Raw genomic sequence first — 17,484 nt, 5'->3', positions numbered from 1 at the left:
AAGTGCACCAGCTGACTGTGCCAAGGGCCCCGTGCCGTTCCCCTGTGCCGTGTGGGAGACCTGGAGCACAGGAGAGGAAAACCTTCCTTTCTTCTCTCTCCAGAGCTGTTGTCCCCAAAGAGATTGATGGAGAAGTTATTTGATGTGCTACTGCTTGATGTGTCGCATTCTTATTTCCAGCAGCCCTTCTGCTGCAGGAGAAACAAGTTACTTGTGCTTCTCTCTTCTCTGTTTCGCTTGTGTTTGGCTATCTCTGTGTTATGCCTCTTGATCCTACAGTCTTGCTGCCTGCTTTCTTTCTTGTGTATTTCTCTTTTGCTCCTTCCTTTGCCACTGATCCATATTTATGTTTGATAAGTTCCCAATTTTTTGTTGTACACGCTGCTTCAAGTAGACATATCCTGTCTTAGTATTTAGGCAGTATACTTTGCTCTTTGTCCCTCTGGGAACATTGGTACCATTTTCTCATTATTCTGGTATTTTTCTTTGTTGGTAGTTCTGTTCTTAATATGTGTTACAAACCTGTGCTCCTTTTCTGCTTGGAGTCATGAGATTTTCTATGGTTTCTGGATTTTCCTTAAAGACACAATGTGCTTTTTGACTCTTGCAGAGGAAAGAAAAAAAAAATTGCTTAGCAACTTCAAGAAGTACCTCTCAACTCATGGATTTTGCTGATAGGCAAACATGCTTTTTGAGTCACCCATCTGAAGCTTGCTGTGCAGAGTTACCCATTCTAATATCCCAGTATCATTTCTGCGTTTCCAAGAGCAGCTATGTTATAGAGCAAGGAATCACTGCCCAGACTGCCTAGGGTTATTTCTCCTAGAGAGAATTGTGTTGTACACACCACGTCTGATTCTCAGTCCCTTGGATGTGACAAAATCATTCTTAGGTTTGCAGGAATAAATGCCATCTTGTGTGCATGGTTGCTCTTCTTGAGTGAGACTGTGATCACCCAACAGCAGCCCAAATATTCTCGCTGGCTCCCTAATCGTTACCGTTGTTTCCAAGGGCGAATGCTTCCCATGAAGTTACGTAGCTGTACTTCCTACTCATGCCCTCACCATAAAGAGTGGAGAGCATTAAACACATGGGCACATAAGGTGACAAGGTGTTGCTTTTCTGTCTTGTTCTGGAGGATCTACTAGTGCCAACGAGCTCAGGAATTCATGTATTTTCTGGAGGGAAAGAGAGGATTGATTAAAAAAATTTATTCTCTATATAACAAAATGTGTTGTCTAAATTTACTAGTGACTGTCCTTCCCATGATTCTTCTTTCTTCTTTTGAGGTATTCTCCTCTCATACAGGCATATTTTGAAACCTTTTGTTTGGATTTTGGAGAGATTTGGTTATTTTTGTAAATACAGCAAAGGATAGTTAATTGAAAATTGCAGATTTTCTATTTTTAGCATGTCATCAAATTTTCCATTTAAAAACCCCTACCAAAACCATAACAGGTTTCTAATTTAAGTGAGTTTTCTTGCTCTGCTGCTATTCTCCTGCTGTGCTTAATAGTAATTGCTGGTTGAGAAAAGGCTTTTCTTTCTTTTGTGCTAATTCAGCACAGTGGGGGAAAGGTAGCCAAGGAGCTCATATCTGAGTAAAAACTAAAAGACTGGAGATATAATGTGGTTAGACAGAAAAGGATAAGAGAAGATGGAAAGTATCACAAAGGGAAAAGAAAAAGATGATAGAAAAAGGAATGAGATGGAAACGATGAGGAATGATCTTGAGATTGTGCATTTCTTTTACAAATGAGATCTGTGGTTCATGAAGCAGTATGCGATAACTTACAGAAGGTGAGATTTAAAAAGCAGCCTAGATCAGATATGAACATTTAATGATTATTCTTTAGAGAATTTTACTGTCTTAAAGAGTCCTTTAATAGAGACAATTTCTTTAGGCTTGCAGATTCCCTTTTCTGTGTGATGTATTGTAGATTTTAATGTCCAAAGTAGATCAGAAAATAAACGGCTATATGAAGTTGTTGAGTCACCTTGTATTAAAAAGAAAATTAGATTTAATACTTAAATATATAATGAAGAAGCTTTAGCTTCTTCCTTTAAGCTAAGTACTGAGGAATTTGTTTAAAATTTTGACTTTATTGTTATTGTGAAGGGGATGTTTGGGCTGTACTTACAATGGAGTAGGGATCTTTGATTATCATCTTTAAAGTTTCATGATAATAAACATAAATTTAGCAAATATTACCATCAAATGATCATGCAAAGAAATTTCTAGGTATTCTAAAAACCTACACATAGTAAACAACTGTCAACCTGAGCATGGATATTTGAAATTTATATTCAGAATGATTCTCCCATATCATTTTCCTTAAGTCACTGAGGAGTTATATAAATTCCAAAAGCACCCTGAAGTGGAAATCAATATATAAATAATAATTAGAAACATAAAAAAAGCTAGTTGGACTAAACAAACGTAATTACAAAAAAAAAAAAAAATTGTATGGAAACAGTCTGATGGTGTGGTGAGGAAATGCAAGTCTCACTAATCTGTTTCTTCACATGCAAATTTTGTGAAGCTGCTAGAATGAAAGACTTGATGCTTGTGTATATATATGTGTATTTTACATATTTTAAATGTTTGGACAGCTGCTGTTAATTTTGCTCAGAAGATACTAATAAAATAAATAAGTAGTGGAATGTGGTTTTGAACAAGGACATAATAATGAACAAAGCACAGATTAGTTATAATAAAGGAATAAACTTCTGTTGCATGGTATTTCTGAAGCTACATGCAATTTTAATATCCTGATAATGTGAACAGATGAATTCAGTGTTATAACAAAACGTTTTTTTTAAATAAAAATAGCAAGCATTCAGCTGGCCAGTCACATGAAACTGGCTTGCATTCTTGGGATTTTGTTACTTTCTCTGTGCTGAGGTCACCTGCTCTGACAGAAGTGGCAGAAATCTTTTCATTCAGATTCATATATTTTTGAAAAATACTCATCAGCAGTAATGGATTTAATAGCCATCCTGTAGAAGGAAATAGAGAGAAAACAATGTTATGATTAGGAGTTTAACTTCTAGATTACTTGAAATCCACATTTCAGGGCTGATTTTATTTTACTATTGACAATTTGATTTGACTAGCTGAGGTAACTTACAGCTAGGCAACACACTGAGCAAAAGTGCCCTGAAATACCTGCAGGTATTTCTGGAAATACTGGAAAGCAGCAAATTTATGAATGCTCTTATTGTGTTTTCTGTGGCTTAAAAAAAATAGAGTTTGACAGATACAGAAGATGCTAAATTGTGATTCATATGTGTTGATTTGCAATAGCAGCTAGAAAATGCACATTGTCACCATGAATTTTAATTGATGGAAGAACAGAAGTTATTTGCCTAAATTAAGAATAGTTTAAGGTCTTCACTTTTTCTTGGCTTCAATGTTGATGTAAAAGCCTTTTTCTATATTATATCTTGCAGATGTGATTCTAACTTCTTTAGGTTTACATACAATAAACCTATTTATTATCTTGATTCCAGGAAACTAGGTCACACGGCTGTTGCACATGGAAGATTTCCCAAGGTTACTAGTGATTAGAGAATACAGAATTCTTCATATTACCATAAGAGAGTCTAATTTACCTGAAGAACATTTTGTTGTTAATTAAAATTTTTTATGGCTGTTTAGTTTCTGGTACTTTCTGCTAATCTAATATTTTTACTTGGCATCATCCCAAACCGCTGCTATTTCTAATAGACTTCTCCTTAATGATTTAGCAGGTTTAGCCTCTGTTCATGTTTATATGTTAAGACTTAGCTAGGGTGAATTTCAATCAAAATCTTACAACTACATTTTAATGATTTCTTGTTTCCTTGTGATGAGTAACTTTTTTCCCTTTACAAAATTGTGGTGAAATTCCATCGGACATTTTGTGTTTCCTCATAAGGCAATTTTCTATAGGGAAAGTAAAGAATTGCTTGTATTTCTTTTAATATATATATTGCTGTATTTCAAATAGATTTTGTAATCCCTGGTCCTAGCAATTCACAGACTGAATTTTTCACATTTGTGTAATTCTTGGAATTAGGTCTAGCATAACATTCAGGCAAGTTGTTTGTTCCACAGACTGTATACAAAGCAGTTGTACAGTATCTTCAGATAAAATTTAACTTCCTTGATTTGTACATGGCTCTTTTGCTTTCAACAGCCAAGGAATTAAAATCCCACTATGATGAGAAATCTGACTTTTATCGGAGCTCTTCTATCTCTGCAAACATTTTCTGATCTAGTTTCTGTCATTGCCCTGGATGTCTGTAGCAGTATATGAAGAATATCACCTGACTTAATACTTTTATTCTTCTTGCCAACTAGACAAATGGTCTGATCCATGTAAGCACAAATATTGTATTGTGGTTTTTAGCAGTATAGATCTTTTAAATATTGTTGTTCCCCTTTACCTTCCATGTTATTCCTTTAGTAAATTTTGCATCCAAATCTTTCAAATCACTAGTAGTCTTTATATTTCAATCATGTCCCTGGTACAACAATAATGACCTAGATGCAGGGTTGGGGTTCTGTTAGTTGGCTGAAAACCAATTCATTTATCTGCAGATAAATAATAATGATTTTTTTCCCCTACAATATTTTATTCTACTTTCAATCAATGCACCTCTGAATTTGATTTTAAAATTTATTATTTGCATTCTTGGTTGAAGTAAGATAGGGTCTGGCGGCCGGAAGATATCGTGCTGTACGGAAAGGTAAGACACCCCTCTCTCTCTCCTAGTAGCCAATAGCATTTAGCCTGTGATGTAAGCAGGCGGAAGTGACGTAGTGAACCCACACCATATAGTACTGTGTCGCACATCATTAAACGCCATTTGCAGCATCCTCATATTGGTGTCAGTGCTCATTGGCCCAGAGACGGGGTGAGTGTTTGTCTCTGTGCCTCCTCGACCGGATGGGACATTGCGGGATAACAACTGCAACACTTGGTTTTTAGTGATTTTATTGATATGGACTTAAGTATACATTTAGAAATGCCAAAATAATAGGTCTTCAATTCAGATGTGTAACTGCTGCTGCTTTGAGTATTTTCAGATATTTAACTCATACATAAGATTTAAACTTCTAGAATCAGCTAAACAGATTTCACAGCGCAGTCAAAGATAGCACAAGGGCAACATGTTTTAGAGTATTTTAAAACTGCATATGTTCTTGAAGTGCTTTGTCACTTGAAACATTAGCCATCTGCCAGTAAGCTTCTCTTTGTAGGGAAGATTATTGCAAAGGTTGTAGTGAAGCAGCATTAGTGTCATTGTGTGACCTCAGATCTCCTTGATCCTTTTTAATCTGGTTTCAGAGTTAGTGTAGAGATTTCACTGAACTCATTGGCTGATTTCCTCCTGGTAATAGTTAAAAGTCCTTGGAAATTCTTTTAAATGTGCCTGGGATTTTATGATAACTGTACAGACTTTTCCAGTTTGTCAGCAAACCATTGCTGGAATTAGATTATTGATTTTAGGGTTTCCATTCTTTTCAGTTTCTGATGGTTATGTTGTTATCACCTATAGAAGGGTCCTCTAATATGGGATTCCACAGTATCTGTTTTTAAGCTCTCCCTCTTCAACATTGGTATGCAGGTGGTCTTATAAATCCCATGAAGCAATCTGAGCCATAGGATAGCAAAATGGAGAGGGCAGAAGGCTCTTGCTTCTGTTCTTTGCTGTGCCCTGCCAGACCTGCTTTTCTTTCCTGGTCTATTGCTGAGTTACTTAGGACTAAACTGTCAAAAGTTCAATCTGCAGGTTGTTTGGGTGTTTTTTATTTTTTATTTTTATTTAATTTTTATTTTTTCTCGATTTTTCATTCCATAGGTCTGGCATAAGATTTATGAACATATGAGGGAAATGTGGCGTTCTAAGTTATTTGTTCAGCACCTAGTATTTTGAGGATGCTCCTAAATATCCTGCTGCCAAGAGTGCACGAAAATATCCTACTTTTGTCTAAAACTCACAGGGCAGTTGTGGCCATTCCATCTTTTTCTTAGTTACAATAATCCAGGTTTTGTTATTCTCTGAGTAGATCCCTGTAGTACACTTTGTGTGGGTTACTCACCTTTGTTTAATATTAATTTCTTCCTCTTTCTGATGCAATTCACTGAGCTTTTGTGGTTCTATAAAACACAGAGTGTGTCTCCTTGAGGAAGCACTCAGGATATTTAAAATTAATAACTGATCTCCCTCTTTTTGGTGCGTGCTGGAAACTTTAACATCTTCAGGCTGATTATCTCAGCCCTCACTCACTTTTCATCTTGGAGCTCAGTCAAGTTAAAAGACTATGCTCAGTTCACTAGATCTTTCTGGCTCAGGTTTTCAATAAGTCTAATAGATCATGAACCAACTGTATTTGTGTTTGAACATTTTAGTAAATGTTTGGGGTTTTTAATTATGCTTTAAAATGTAAATTAATCTATTTCTTATGCATTTGTTTTCAGAAATGCCAACTCCTGACTTGCTATCTGTGATTACAATGCTAGAACTACAGTTAAACAAAGTTACAATTTAATTCACCTGAATGTGAATCATAAATAATTAGAAAAGAAAGAAAATTAAAATGCCCCAAAAGTAACATATCTGTCAAAATTAACTGAAAACTATTTCCTGATGAATTGTATATTCCTCAAAATGTGGAATGACAGTGTTTAGAACAAAAATATTTAATGAGTCAGTAAAAGATCATGAAATACTGTAAAGTGTGTATTGAATGTGGTATTTGGTCTAACTTCTGGTATTCATCCTAAGCTTTATACAATATAGGGGTTCAGTTCTAGTGTATCAATGCTTTTAATCCAGCAGCGAGACTTTATAGATAAAAAACTGTAGAAGTAAGGAAAAAATATGCTTCATTCTATCAGGAAAAGGATTTAAATATTGAGTGTTAATCCAAAGTGTCACCTATCATTATTTGTTTTCATGCTCTGAGTCCTTGGCAAGCTGCTCTATAACAGAGATATCTCCTCCATCTTGATGCTTTCTCTCACCATTGAGCACATTTTGTGGTTGTTTTGTTGTGGTTTTTTTTTTTAATTTCTTTTTATCTCTTTCTGATTAAATACTTTTTTGAATCCTAGAATAGTTTTTCATGCATTTACTTATTTAATTTGGTGTCTGAAATGTTGCTACAGTCTCCTGGTTAGCAGTGACAATGTGGTCTTTTTTTTTATCTTTTAAACTGGCACAACTGCCATCGTTTATACTTTCTGTTTCTGTTTGAGTAGATTAGTAAAAGTGGCCTGGTGGGTCTTGAGTAGGAGCTGGCCTGAATTGCTCCTAATTTCTCATTCCCAGTGATTAGTGTAATGTAACATAGAGCTGTTCTACAATGTAAGATGTTCCAGGGAGTTTTGAGCCTGAAAAGTGATGGTCTGTACAAATGGACCAAAGTGCTAGAGGGGTGCTAGTATTTGAATAATCTTTTCTGACTTGCTTTCAGGTACAATAACCATACTTCCCATTACTCTTTATGTGATAAAAACTATAGTTAGCATACTGCAATTTGTTCAAATATTAGTCTTTTCTATACCTGATTGAAACAACTCCCTTGCAAGGATATCCTTTTCTTTATGTCTAATTTTTACATGGTGTTGCTTCAATAAATCAGTGTCTCTCCTGCTAATAAGTAGTATCTTCCATTAAAAGGTAATATTTTAAATTATTGAAGCTCATGTAAACTCATGTTCTTCTTTAGATGTTGTTATTCTTAACATACACATTAACAGTAATGGAAAAAAATCAGTTTTGGCTTTTCTTTTTTTTCCAGGCTACTCTGTTCCTATTCTTTAGAAAATCTCTTCTTTTCTAGCCAGATACACTTCATAAAATGGATAAACACCATCAGATTCAACAAATATTTTTGCACTTCACTGCCTTAATTTTATGATAGTGTGATTCTACCTGAAATATATCACACTATGTTAAGAGGTAAAATTAGAGTTTAATACATATAAGAAGTCTGTATTTCTGTAATTTTCATAGAATTTAAAAAAAAAAGGAAGATAGATATGTCAATGGCTTACTTTTAAGTTATTAAAATTATATGTATACTAGAATGTTTACTTATAAAAACCATTTATTTCTTTTAGGCTTTTTAGGAATCTCTTGTGAAGACAAAATAGACCCTTGTGCGTCATCTCCCTGCCAGAACAATGGAACCTGTTATGCAGACAGGCTTGCCTTCTCCTGCAGTTGCAGTCCTGGATTTACAGGACCTACATGTGCTCAGCTGATTGACTTCTGCGCTCTGAATCCTTGTGCACATGGCATTTGTCGCAGTGTTGGAACCAGCTACAAATGTCTCTGTATCCCTGGTTTGTATCAGCTTTGTAAATTTTCTGACATTTTTGTATGTAGATTCCAATATATAGTTTTAAGTTACTTCTTTTTTTCTTTTCTGTATATAAAACACATTGAGCAGATGTTCTATCTGTTTAGAATAATGATAGGAATCTACACATTCCATTTGGAAAATAAAAAATTGCAGAGTGAGCACTGAAAATACCCACTGAGATCCATATGGCTGGTGAATATCTACAGCTGTATTATAAAACCATAGGATAAGTCTTTATAAGGCGAGGTGTTAGTGTCATTAAAATTACAAAATTTGGTAGAGAGAATGGAAAATGTGACATAGACCATTGGGGTAGGAGTGGAAACAGGCAAGGTAGCTGATCAAAGGTACAGAAAGAAAAAAGTTGGTTACCTCAAAGGGTTTAGTTCTGCCATCCATGTTTACATAAATCATGTCTTTTCAGAAGTTCCAGTGATACTGCTTAGGTGAGTACAGCTAGTAGGCTCAACTGGTAACTGATAATACAGCCTAACGATGCATGGCGTCTGGGTTGCATTTTGCTTACCTCTAGATTTTTTACTTCATTGTACCAATGTAACAGAATATTGGGGTGCTTATAGCTCCATTTATAAATTTTAGCAATGATATTTAATAGGTGAAGTAGCAGTTAGAATGAACATATCATGAGTTGCACATCCACTACTGCTTAAGCACTTACAGAGTGAAAAACAAAAATCTTTGTTTTCATTTGAATAATTTTTTTTTTTTAAAGTCTGTTCCTATAAAGCTGTAAACTTGAAAACTGTAGAAGGTAAGGGGAAAATAAATCCCCAGTGTACACAGAATAAGCTGAGGAGTGACCATGGACAGTTAGTAGCTCTGCATATACAAAATGCTGTGGCATGCAAATTCTTCGAAATTCCTGTCATGGGAATACCTTCTCACAGCTGCTTTGCCTTGCCCTGTAGGAAAGTAGTCATGGTTCTCCAGCTCTTTTTCCTTCCTTCTCAGTTGGCAGGATATGGAGGTATCCTATCAATTGCAAATGTTTTGCCTGAAGTAGGCAAGTACTCCTATAGGTGGTGAGTTTGAATGTTAGTACATGCTGCCTCCAGATACTTTATTTTTGCCCTGTGCATAGGAAGAAGTGAGTTTTTTTTCTCTTCCAAAAATAAGTTTCTCCTTTTCCTCCCAAAAAGCCCAGAATTTGTTCCTAGAACACCTCAGATTAGGATATTGAGGCTTAGGACACAAAGGAAGTAAAATAACTGTTTGATTTTAATGTATTATTGGCATTTTGAGGAAGAAAGATATCACTGCTTGCTGCTCCTTACAGCTTTAGAGCAAGGTGAAATGTAGAGAATTCTATTTTCCTTGAAGAGTTCACTTTTATCTACGATTCTGTAGTCCATAAAACTGGTATCTCATGTGAAGAAAGATCCCTGAAGACACAATAATTACTAGCTAATGTCTTGGACAGTATATCAAATGCATACTTCAAAGTGTTGATTTCAGTAACTGATGCATGTGATTTTCAAGGAAATTCCAGATGCTGACAATAAAGTTTGAAACTGCTCTAAGGCTGAAAGCATTCATCACTTTGTAGGAATAATTGATAGATTATTGGAAATAAGCCATTACTCATTAAATCAATAAATGTAGGAAAACCAGGTTTCAGCTTTATGAATACCTCATGTTAAGGCATTGTGTTGTGTAGCAAGATTCTTACTGGTATATGCTGTCTTGAGAGGCAGGTCATAACACAGTTGTGTTGTTTCACAGTTTTATTGATGAAATTTTCTTCTTACAGTGTGTTTTGATTTTGGGAATGAAGATACTTTTAGTAATAGTTTAGAGAACTGGCTATATAGTACTTAGTGCAGTTACAAAATTTGTGCGTATATAATACGATTATCCTGATCCAGAGCATGATGTAACAGTGAAGTCTGTTTTGACTAAGTTTTATAAAGCCTGTTGAAAAAAGGTACTTTTTGAAACTCAGTTCAATTAGCAGTCCTAACTTTTCTAGACTGTCTAGTTTTCTTACACTGATTCTGACAGGTCTGAATTTAACTGGTATAGAAAACGAACCTTCTGGGCATTTTGTATTGAGTTGTTTCTCCACCAGAGAATGGATTCATTTTGTTTGTGGATATGGGGAGTTTGTAATGAAATCTACTAATGCAGCATTATTAGAAGGTGTCAGAATTAATCACTGCTATTTAGATACAAGGAAAGGACTGTCAGGAGTTGGTTTTTGGAGAGGTACTCACAAATGAACAGAAGCTAATGGAAATTTGTAGTTTGGATTTGACAGATTTATAATTAAATTACATATCTCTTTATAAAGGAGAAATATATGAAAGTGAAATGTGGACAATACCATAGTAGTGTTGTCTCATAATTAATTTGCTGTCCAGCAAATGTGAATTTATACATACAGGATTATAAGTATCTCATATAATCGCTTTAACCATTGAGCTGTATTTACTTATTTAACAAAAAAAACCCCCCCTCCATTTTATGGACAGTACTTCAGGAAGTATCCCCAATTCTTCTGCTTGCAAATTTTCAGAAACCAGAGTGTAAGTAGATTTTTGTGGCAAGATAGGTCCAGATGTTTATGTGTCCTCAAATATTTTCAGCTCAGGTGTTTACATGAATGGTGTGGGCAGTTTTCATCTGAACAGAAGCATGGCATTATGTAATGCAGGAAGAGTATTTCCTAACATGTGGTTTGTTTTCTATATTTCAGGAGGTGAAGATGATAATTCTTTCATTACAAATTTTCAGCCTTCATTTTTGAAGTGTTTAATTGCTTTGCTGTTCATTTGCATAATAGAGGAACCCTTAGAGAAAAGGATTGGGTATTGAGATGAAGAGCAACAGGCCTAATCATATTTAAATAGAGCTAGCATATCATATCTTATCGGGAGCACAAACTAGAATTCCTATCAGTTGATAATTAGTTTCATGTCTGGCAAAATATCTTTTTGATTGCAGGTAGATGAAATTGCCAGGTGCTGTTTTCCTAAATTCATTTTTAGAACTGAGAATTTAATAGTTTAATGTTTACCCCTTCACTTTTTATATTCTTCTCCTCACCCAGCCCCTAAGAAGGACTAAATTACAGAGGGAGTGGGAAGAAAAAAAAACAAGTGTTGAAGTTAAAAAAAAATAATCCAGAAAGACAGGAAAAAAAGTGCTTAGCAGGTAGGAATATACAAGTTACTTGGTAGCATTAACCTGTTCCTTGACTGGCTAGCAAATATTTTGTTAAGTGGTTTGGATTCATAAAAGAAAACTGCTGTTTTTCTAGCTCTTGAATGGTACCAGCAGTTAGGGCATGGTCAAGAAAATTCTCTACAGAGAATTTATTGAGATGAGGAGCTGCCTAATGCTGGGTAACAAGGAAAGTGGTTTATAAAATATGACTGAAATGACAGTTGACTGAAAAAAACAGAGACTGATTAAGAGCTTTTTTTTAAAGAATACCAGTTCTGTGTATGCTCTGGGAAGTTCTGAAAAGAATTGTCGGGATTCAAATGCTTTGAATTGTAGAAATAAAAGCACAAAAAGAGATACTCTGCCCTTTTATAAGAAATGGGAAGTTATGACAAGTCAACAGAAACCTGAATTTCCCAATTAGTGTAAAAAAATTTTCTTCTACATTTCTGGTATAAAAAGGGGATCCAATTTCCAAACCGGAGTGTCAGGAGCTGTCCAGCACGAGTGCCCTTTCCTGAGTTGTCCATGGTAAGAAAAACTAGGCGTTTCTTTTTCCAAGTAAACCAGGAAAGTTTTAATCTTCTTCAGCATGTTCTTTGCCTGTAGTTCAAACAACAAAAACTAGTTAAATATTCTTGGACAAATAAAAACTTTGTTTCTGAAATTTGTCACCTAAACCTGATTAGAAGTTTTTGGTTAGGTTTGTTCAAATTAATTTTGAGTCACGCAGGACTTAAAAGTAGTCTCACGTGTCTCATGTTACGGAGACTTATTTTTATTTAAATAATATTTGTGCTTTTAAAAGTTAGCCAGATGAGAAGCCATAGAGGCTGCATCCCAGATCATATGTAGCACTTCTTTAACTGAACTCTTTTGTGTTGCTCTATGTGTGAAATTTAATGGTAAGTATTTTAAAAAACCCATTTTTTTTCCAAAAAATTTGTAGACTGTTGTAAACTTCACTTTTAAAAATGACAACTTGTTTTAGAAGGACTTTCATCTACACATAATATTACTTGCTTCATGTCAAGCTGGAACTAAAGGCCAAATTATAAGAAATTATCATTAATCTGTTCATAATTTTAAAATTTGGATAACTTATTTTAAAAGATCATTACAGAACTGCACCTAAGTGGTAGAAAGGTAGGAGTAGTCAGGATTTAAGGATTTTTTTTTTTCTCTTATGCCTTGTACCATTGTGGGTTTTTTCTTTTTTAAAATTTTTTTTCTTCTTTTTTTCTTTTTTTTTAATCTTAGTAGCAGGATTTGAACCAATTATCTTCAGAGATTTCCCTCATGAGTTAAAGGCATAGCACGTAAATGGGAATCAACTTCTCTGTAGTTCAGCATTTAGAAGGCATCATAATACACACTTTGCCAGTGGTTTGTCTGTCAGGCAGATGAACAAGTAAACTTGAGGATTCCTATGTTCCAATTCCTAAAAAACCCCTCTTAAGTAGTGACTATAAAGCATGGCCTAACACATTTTTTGAATCTTCATCAACAAGCAGTTTGATAGAGTGTGTGAGTTACGTCTCTGTTATATTAAAAAGCTGGATTCTATTTATAATTTTGCCTGCAGAGACTTTGATGATCTCTGTTACAATTACTTGTAAAGTGAATGAATAAAATTTGTGGGCAGTTTAGTAGCATTATCAAGGGTTAATAATAAACATACTGAATTACATAAAGATATTACCATATATTAGCCTCTTGACCCTGAGGCTTTCTGGCTTGCAGGCTCTCAGCATCAGCATGCCAGCTCCTAGACTACTGACTTATTTGTACCGGAGTCTTTCACTTTCAGACATTTCCCTGAATTAATATACATTATTTTTTTAGATATAGTAATGGTAAGTGTATTAAATGACATTTTCGCACTCCATTCTATATTGGTTATATGGTATATCTGAAACACACTCTTTTAAAAAACAAGCGTCAGGTTCTAAATTTTTTGTGTTCAATTCTAGGATGCCGTGTTCTTTTTTTTGAGGTATTTGACAGAGGATATAATTTCTTATTACAGAAGCAAAGCACTGCAGAGTTTTTCTTATATGTGGGAGCTGAATGCCATCCTTCCTTTATGCACTATTCCTACCAGCAGGCAGTGTCAGCTGGATTTTAATCTGTGTTACTTCTGCCTCAAAAATTAAACAAGAGAGGAATTTTAAACAGTTCCAATTAGACCAAGGTCTGTGAAAGTCTCCTTGCTTGGTAGACAGCCTGGTTTCTGTGCTTTTTGGCCAGTGTATAAATTTGAAGGATGATAAATGATATTATTATACTTGCATATCTGCACAGTTTGTGGAACACACACAACTAGGCATTTACTTTTTTTTTTTGTGTGTGTATGTGTGTTGGCTTTCATTGTGATCATTGTTGTGGATAACCTACATCATCTAATAGCTTGCATGGAAAACCTTATTCGTGTAAGTTAACTTGGAAAGCAGTCTAATACTTTTGAAGGTTCCCATTTCCAGCGTGGAGGGAAAAAATACATAAGTTTTTTCTAGGTTGAATATACTTTTTCAAATGTCTGCGGGGAGGGCTATGTGGAATTCAAAAGTCTATGCAACAATACCTACTTTGCATTATGTGTGTGATTTTTTTCAGTTGCACATTAAACTTTCCATTTAAATCTTTAATTATATGGTTACACATGCAAATTATTAGTACTTATCACCTGTCCCTTTACAGGCAACAAAGAAATACTTGTGTTTGGACATCAGATTCATAGTTTGTTTTGTGTTTTCATGCTTACCCCATGTTAAAGAACTAATTTTGATAAAAATTATTGTGGTCATTAATTGGATTTCTCAGTCTGGTTCATGAACCAGTGAGATCTCATTGTGTCTGTTCATAGAACATTTATTTAGTCCCTGAATCCTAAAAGCAGTTTCTTCTTCCACTTATATCTTTCTCCCTCTTTACAGACCATTATTTTAATGGAGCTGCTGTTATCAATTTCAAATGCAAATATTTAATATATTCTTTTCAATTTTGTCTGGCCCAAAGCAAAGAAATCTATCTAGAAACTGAAAAACTTAATATCACAGCAAAGTCTTGCATTGGTTTTCTTAAAGACATAGGGGTATGGAGTTTGGAACTGCAAAGCACATGTGCAGACATTAACACCTGCCCTCTACTTTATAAATATCTATGATAGCAGATATAGAACATTTGGAAACTGATGCTGTGCCCTGTAAAGTAAGAGCTCTCTTGCATTGTATCCCGTTAGGCCTTCCTATAAAGATGGGATTTTTGTCCTGCTGCCTTTATTTGCTGAAGTGATAAGTGTGGATAAGCCCAGAAATTCACTGTTGAGGAGCTAGTGTCTAAGAAAGCCTCAAATCTTTCAACTTTGTTCTTTATGAATTTTTAAAGGGAATAGTAAGCTTCTCCCTCTCTCTTGTTAACATAATAGTGCAGATATTCTCAAGATGTTGACAAGCACTGCTGTATCTTTTGCTCTATCAACTGCTCTCAAAGGCTCTGACAAAACCCATGGCTTCTCCTCATTGGCCTGCATGACACAGATTATGTGTTCCCTTTCACATTTTCTCCCTTTGCAGTTTTTAATGTAGCCATGTGCAAAGAGAGCGCATCTCAGTATGTAGCTGTCTGCAGACCATGCCAGAGAGCATCAGGCAAATACACTGGCCTCTTCAAGGCAGCCTCCCTGTTGCTTAAGAAATAGAAACACTTAGGAATCTAGAGGAGAGCGGCAGCAGATCTGTTTCTGCCTTTGTAAAGACCAGTAGCAGAAGGACAGTCATGTAGAGGGAGAAGAGATAACATAGGGACATCCCTATTTTAGGGGTTTTTTTTAGGTTCCCTGTCCATTACCCAGTCTCTGAAGAGAGCATATCAGAGGCAAGTTCTGCTTGAGTTCATGAAGGTGCCATTATTGAAGACATACCCAATTTCTAGTGACCTGGACAAAAAAAGTTGAATAATAATAGTTGCCCTTTTTGAGGATGCAGTGCCCAGTGCATGTTTTTTCCCTGCTCAGGACACAGCAGCTGAAGAAGTGTTGTTAATGCAGGTATTGTTTCTTTCTTTCTAAATATGTCCACAGAAGTGTAATACACCATGAAAGATGCAAATAGCTGTATTTGGTATTGCTTTTGAACATAAAAGCAGCAGAATCGTATTGTTACTAGAAAGAGAGGAAGCAACTATACTAGTCTGTTATTCTGAAGCTATCTATGAAAAATCATCCTGTTTCCATCTAAGTTCTTTAATGAAAATATAAAAATTATTTATGTAGTCTTTCTGAGGTTATATGCATTAATTTAGTATATTACATGGCTTATATAGTGGTATAATTTAAAAGCAGTAATACAAAGAGAAATGTTTGTTAAGAATGATATGTTGCCTCTTAGCTCCATGAGAAGAAACATGCCTTTCCCGTGAGTGCCTGGTCCCACCGCAGAACTTTCTTTGTTCACATAGGTTACAGCAGAAGGAAGCTGCTGGCACCCGGGTGAGGATGATGAGGGTGAAATCGTGTGTGGGTGAGATCTGCCCTCTCGTGGAGAGAGAAAAATATCTTTCCCTTACTCTGTGCAGTGTCTGACAGGGTGGGCTATCTTAGTCCTAGGGGGTAATACAATAGTTCAGACTATTTTGGAAACCAGACAACCATTCAGTCACAAATTTCCCTCTGCTCCCTTTGAAAGGTGAGAAGTGTGTAACACGTGGAAACCCCTCCCATCAAAATATCTAATTACATCTGTGTTCAATACAGGGAATCCCCATGTGTTTTTCTTTTAAGTTTTCTGATTTTTGTGGTTTGTATGTTGGCTACAAATGTCACAACATATGGATATTTCCCACTGTCATAAGCTAGATAAACTTCATCGTAGGCTAATGATGTCAGGAAGTACTTCACTGAAAGGGTTCTCAGGCACTGGGATGGGCTGTCTAGGGAGGTGGTTGAGTCACTGTCCCTGGAGATGTTTAAAAGACAGCTAGATGGGGTGCTCGGAGATATGGTTTAGTAGTGGACATGTATGGTTGGACTCGATGATCTCAGAGGTCTTTTCCAACCAGGAGGTTCTATGGTTCTAATAAAAAACCCATCATGTTTTACATAATTAATTCTGTATTGCCTGCTAACAGCTTTGGAGAAAGTGGTTCCGAAATGTTTCTAAGCTACTAGTAGAACTATTTGCTATGAAAAGGCAATTTTGTGCAAAATCAAATATTTTGCATATACATCTTGTGTAGTACTGATACATGTTGTATCCTCATACAGTTTTATTTTTAGTTATTCGTAAAGGGAGGGTGGGGGGTAGAAATGGTGTCTAGAGGTGGCATTTGTCATATTTTCTACGGTTTTATGAGAATTTGGGGAAAAATTTAGTCCAGGAGAGTGACTATAGATTACCACTAATGAAGATGAGAATCTATCCCTCTCTGTTTCTTTGTTCATGAAAGATACTCTCACTTCATGTCTGTAAGTTTTGCTACCAAATAGTGATTGTCTGAAGAAGTAAAATCACATTGCAGAATCTACATTTTGTATTTTAAGCCTTTTCCCTGGCTTCTTCATTCATGCCCATGGCATCTTTATTCATTGTATGCTCATTCATCTATTGCTTTTATAGCTATATGTAATGAGTAAATCAGTATTTTTTAAAAGTATATAAACACTGTTCCAATGCATGGTATTATATAATATATTACAAGTACTTATTCATGGTATTATATCACATTAATTGAAGGTCGAGGGGAGTATCGAGGAGTCAAGAAGGTTAAATATTTAAATGCTTTTAACTAAAATTTATCTGTGGTAGGGGTGTGGGAAGAGTGTCCTTCTGTTCTGTTAACATACCATGACATATCTTCTCTGTATGACTGTTCTTTGTGAAACAGTGTTTTTCATACAAAACCATATTTGAAACTGCCTTTTTTAATGTGTGATATAG

General features: G+C 35.4%; 1 protein-coding gene across 1 annotated transcript in view; it reads left to right on the top strand.

Annotated features, from left to right (window-relative positions):
• Positions 1 to 17,484, top strand: part of DNER (delta/notch like EGF repeat containing) — a gene marked incomplete at its 5' end in the record, with an annotated part of 53,750 nt that overhangs the window by 14,638 nt on the left and 21,628 nt on the right. The window contains 1 exon segment of the mRNA XM_010162698.1: positions 8,118 to 8,342. Within this exon segment, the coding sequence (XP_010161000.1) occupies positions 8,118 to 8,342 (225 nt within the window).

This window comes from Antrostomus carolinensis, unplaced genomic scaffold (assembly GCF_000700745.2).
Source record: "Antrostomus carolinensis isolate BGI_N321 unplaced genomic scaffold, ASM70074v2 scaffold18022, whole genome shotgun sequence".
NCBI lineage: Eukaryota > Metazoa > Chordata > Aves > Caprimulgiformes > Caprimulgidae > Antrostomus > Antrostomus carolinensis.
Note: the sequence above shows the minus strand (reverse complement) of the source record. Positions and strands in the feature narration are given on the sequence as shown.